This window comes from Fulmarus glacialis, unplaced genomic scaffold (assembly GCF_000690835.1).
Source record: "Fulmarus glacialis isolate BGI_N327 unplaced genomic scaffold, ASM69083v1 scaffold17183, whole genome shotgun sequence".
NCBI classification, from domain to species: domain Eukaryota; kingdom Metazoa; phylum Chordata; class Aves; order Procellariiformes; family Procellariidae; genus Fulmarus; species Fulmarus glacialis.
In genome coordinates, this window is record NW_009205054.1 from 20,170 (window position 1) to 25,183 (window position 5,014).

The following is a 5,014-nucleotide window of genomic DNA, read 5'->3' on the forward strand; positions in this document are numbered from 1 at the left end:
AGGTCTTCTCATCTGCCTCTTCGCTGACAAATTCCTCCCAGATGCTCCTACCAGCTTCACTAACATTCTCAGCTGGGGACAGGGTGTGGTATTCGTACCAAAAGTCTGTGCCAATGGAAGCTGCCATATAGATGGTGGAGATGAGGCTGAGAACACAAGCAATTACTAGCGCTGTAGCAAAACGGTTATCCATCATTGCGCCCTTGCTGCTGTAAGGAAAGAGAGGGCCAAGTGAGTAACTCCTCTGACAGTAAATGCAAAGTTATCCTAGCAGTGTCAAACTCATTCCTCTTACGCAATGTCCCCTCAGGTTATGCATGTCTTCCAACATGCTGGAATCAAAGGAACAACTGAGCAAGTCTACAGTACTAGTCAGCATCCGCTGGATCTGCAAGTTCAAGGCATGGATATTGCCCTTCTCCCAGCCACGCTGCGCTAGCTGCTCTCTCTGAGACAGCAACTGACAGAGCAACAGCAACTCTGCCCCCAAAGCAGATGGCACAACTCACTGCCATTTGTGATCCTGACTGCAGGGAATCGCAGAGAATCCATCCACAGCACCCAGGCAGAAGACTTATCTTTCCTTAGAAGATTACCAAGGGTAGAAGTTATTTTTAGCCTGCCATCCCACACGGCTTTCACAGCTTGTGTTTACAGCAAAGATAAGAACCACAAGCATGCCAAAAAAGCTCTTCTAGACTGTTTACAAACGGCAGCCATTGCAAGATGCCGGAATGCCTTTAGGGAAGCAGAGAAACGTATCTAGGCACTAGAGACAGAACACAAAAGGAAGCACTGAAAGCGAAATTTGGAAATTACAATAAATGCTGCAATAATGCCACAATACATACAGTGGTATTTCTGAAGAACTAAAAGAATGCAGGGGTGGTGCCCTATTCCATGGGAACAAGATGACAAGAGCTCCGCTCCCAAAACTGAAAGGCCTTCATATGCTGGCATGAGGACCTTGCTCTGGCTCCCTGTATTAGGAGTCATTTATGCCCTCCTTTGCAGAGTCATGCTCACAAACGATGTAAATTCAGGGTCAAAGGAGGCAGGGGAAAATACAGATACCACACAGGCTTACGCTTATGACAATACTGTGACTTTAATGAGTAATTGATTGTTAATACATGGAATGTTTTGCGGATAGTGCAATACGTCAGAGGACTCTCAGACGCCTGTTGTGCTCATGCGTTTTCTGTGCCTGATTAAATTTATGGATTACGATGAATCAGGCTTGATGCACTTGCCAAAAAAAAAAAAAAAAAAAATCAATTGAAGCTAACTCAGCAGCTAAAGCTATTCTGTTTACACGAGCTACTATCTAATCAGCTCTTGTCTATTGCTTGCTCTACCTCCCTTCTCCCACATATTTTGATCAAAATATTTTGGTCTAGCTTCTTTGCAACTGAATGAACCGCAAGTGGAAGGAGCAAATGCCTTAAAACACACCATTCACAAAGAAAAACATGTGTGCTCAAGTCAGACCTGCCAATAAGAAATTCTGAACTATGAAACAAGGTGAAAATTAAAGCAGGGAGTTTCAAAGGCACCAATATTTGCTGCTAACAATGCCTTATCTCTTTTCCCTCCCATCTGCTCCTCTGTTTGGCTGAAACTGGCTAACAGGGTTGGAGAGGAGAGATGATATGTACCCATATCATCCCTTGTGCTTAATTTCCATATTCAAGGAGGGATATTACAGAGAGTACACCTCATTTAACTGCATCCTTAGCAATGTGTAAGAATAGAACTGATTTTTGGTGAACTAACAAGCAGCATCCATTTAAAATACTGGAAAGTTTGCATACCACAATTGTGCTTAAATAATAATCCAAAAGCTGTGAACTTTTATAAGCTAGGACAAATATTGAGAGGGATTGTATCCGGGCTTATTTATCTAGAAGACATAGAATCAAGTCCAGACTTGAAAGCAAATACTCTGTGCAGTGTTTAATTCTTGGTTATGTACCTCCATTCTCCTTTGATACCCTAGCATCTAGCTCAAGGTACACAGGACACCGGACGAGCAGAATAGGAGAAAGCAAGTTGCTGTATAGGGCTGACCTCACTATTCATCCCCGAGTTCACTAGGGCTCCCCTCCCCTTCACAAACTTCTCACAAAGCAAACAGGGCAAGTGGCCTCTCCAGGGCCAAAGCTGTGTTGTCTGGCTTCTGCCCAGCTGAGCTCAGAGCTAGCAGATCCTCTGAAAACTCACTCTCAGGGCAAGCGGCAGAACAGGCTAGCGAGCAGGCTGATCTGGATTTTCCACTATATTGCAGTCACATTCACTGCAAGCGGAACCCTCTGCAACAGACTCCTCTCTTTAGAAAGGGCTCTCTCTGGAAGGAGGAATCGCAAGAACCTACAACCTCCATCCTCAGAGTAGTGCCTGGCGAAAAGAACGTAAGCAGGACATTATTGGGCCATTGGTTTGCTGCCATTGCCTTTTAATACAAATGCTTACAATAACAAAGTCCTATCAACTTTGTACCTAACATACAGAAAGAAAACAACTGGCTCAGAAAAATCTTACTTTCAGATACAACATCCCTGCTTCCAGGTGCAGAACGCTGGTGTTGGAAATATCCCTATCAGAGCATCATTAAAACACAACCACATGCTTCTGGCCAGCCTTCTGTGTGTTGGCATACAGTGGACTTGGCAGAGTTGATGTCAGCTGGCAACCAAGAGCAGTCCACAAGCAAAATGAAGGGTTACAAAATCAAACAGTAAATTAAAGCACTGTCCAGTGTTCATTAACCACTTTGTAAAAGGGACAGGGCTATCTACTGATGTTCTATCCTTGAAATGCACAGCTCCAGGGATAAGCAGAAAGCAGCTGAGGTGGCTACAGTCCCCAAAATCTAGCAGGTCGCTTTGTGTGGCATTTGTCCCACAAAGAACACACATGGATTTTCAGTATGGACAAGACAGTGCCAGGGCAAGAGCACACCCCCAATCCCTCATAATAAAGGTCCTCTCAATACTTCTGCCTAACACTTCAACTGCTTACAGAAGAGACGAAGAACTCCACAATACTTTAGGCAAATTTCGAACTAGAAGTTCTTCCTGTGTAGTAGACTTGACTACCCTGCCCATTCATTGTGTATATCCAATGCATTTTCATTTACAGTAGACACACCCCCACTTAAACGAGGCGTCCTTTGCTCTGTTAAAGAGAGAACTATCCTTCCAGCCCCAGGCAGAGCTCAGTGGGAGTAGTAACCATAATCAGTAAGAAATAGTTACCAGAGAAGACCATGAAGAAAGAAACTGCACGTTTATGAGATTATGCCACGCTTCGCAAAAGGTTCTATGCAGAATAATATATAGGAGGTGCCTTAGAATAAGCTTACTTACTAAAAAATAACATTACTACTACCGAAGATGACATTAATTATAAAGACATAAAGATTGATAATAAATGGAAATACTTCGCCCTTTATAGGCTGCCACCAAGAACCTTCATTGTTTTTACAAAAGGTTTGTTCCTATGGCACTGCCAGCACATTTTATTCTAACAGTAGAAGTTATTTCAAACAAGTTATGGCTGAAACTAAGCTGTGCAATGAATATAAGACAATACAACGCAGCAGTAAACAGGCACTCAAGCAGAAGTGCTTCACAGGATATTATACTCATTTTTGAAAGAAGTAAGACACGTAAAAATTTCAAAGCACCAGCTCATAAAAGAGAAGGCAAAGGCCAAACTAGCAGCAACATCCAAAGGAATGACTAGATGCGTGCACTTCATAGAAGGGCAGGGGGGGAAAGGGGCAAGTCATAGAATCATAGAATCATTAAGGTTGGAAAAGACCTCTAAGATCATCCAGTCCAATCGTCAACCCAACACCACCATGCCCACTAAACTATGTCCCTAAGCGCCTCATCTACACATCTTTTAAATACTTCCAGGGATGGTGACTCCACCACTTCCCTGGGCAGCCTGTTCCAATGCTTGACCACTCTTTCAGTAAAGAAACTTTTCCTACTGTCCAATCTAAACCTCCCTTGGCGCAACTTGAGGCCATTTCCTCTCGTCCTATCACTAGGAGAAGAGACCAACCCCCACCTCACTACAACCTCCTTTCAGGTAGTTGTAGAGCGTCATGAGGTCTCCCCTGAGCCTCCTCTTCTCCAGGCTAAACAGTCCCAGTCCCCTCAGCCGCTCCTCATAAGACTTGCTCTCCAGACCCTTCATCAGCTTCAGTAGTGTAGAAAAAGAAAAAACACAGAACAGCACAAAAGCAAGTATTCCGGCAAAAAAAATCAACCATAAGACTGGAGAACAGATAGGCATTTTAAGAAGTTACTGTACCGTAGCAGAGGAGAATACAAAAATATGCATATTTTTTATCCTTTTACAGCGATCGCACCCTTCAGCCAAGAGCGGGCCACCACATTTAAGAAACTCCTTTTACCTGACATCACAAAAGAGTAAGACTGCATTTGCTGGCATTTTTTCAGAAAACATACTTGCAATCTGACTGCTCTTTGGAAAAACAGAATAGGCAGAAGGCCTAAAAGAAGATGTAAATGTGGGGAGAGGGCTGGCAACACAACTGAACAGGATCCTCCTTATAATACTCAGGGCAACGGAGGGTTAGGAAAGACTGCTGCCAACCACTTTTTTTACCTTCAGAGGTCCTCAGGGTCCCTCAGGAGACACAGCTCCAACGATTGCAGGTCACTTCAGAGACACAGCGTTGTTTGTGTCTTGTGGCAAGCGGAGAGCATGAAACACAAACTTCCTATCTGCCCTAACTGTTCCATTCATTCAGTTTCTTCAACACCACAGCTCACAAAAAGTGATCTAGAAGTAGAAAGCAAACCAAATAGTTTGAGATCATCATTTCACTTTGAAATTATTTCACAGAAATCTCCCAGTGTCACTCATTAAGAAAAAAAAAAAGAATTATTTCAAAAGCCCTCAGGCCAACAGCACCATGCCCCACCAGGATCAATCCAGCACACGGGCGGACAGGCAGCCGCCGGGGTAAGTGACC

General features: G+C 43.7%; 1 protein-coding gene across 4 annotated transcripts in view; it reads right to left on the reverse strand.

Annotated features, from left to right (window-relative positions):
* The window catches only part of CLDND1 (claudin domain containing 1), a 7,377-nt gene extending 2,476 nt beyond the window's left edge, over positions 1 to 4,901 (reverse strand). The window contains exons 1-2 of one of the 4 annotated variants that reach the window (XM_009575249.1): positions 4,645 to 4,819; positions 1 to 202 (exon numbers count right to left, since the gene is read on the reverse strand). The exon at positions 1 to 202 is cut by the window's left edge and continues 111 nt beyond it. In XM_009575249.1, the coding sequence (XP_009573544.1) occupies positions 1 to 196 (196 nt within the window). In that variant the 5' untranslated portion in view covers positions 197 to 202; positions 4,645 to 4,819. Of the gene's footprint in view, positions 203 to 3,257; positions 3,273 to 4,644 lie in introns of those variants that run through there. The other 3 variants (XM_009575252.1, XM_009575250.1, XM_009575251.1) reach the window with 3 other exon arrangements.
* Between the last annotated feature and the right edge of the window lie 113 nt (positions 4,902 to 5,014).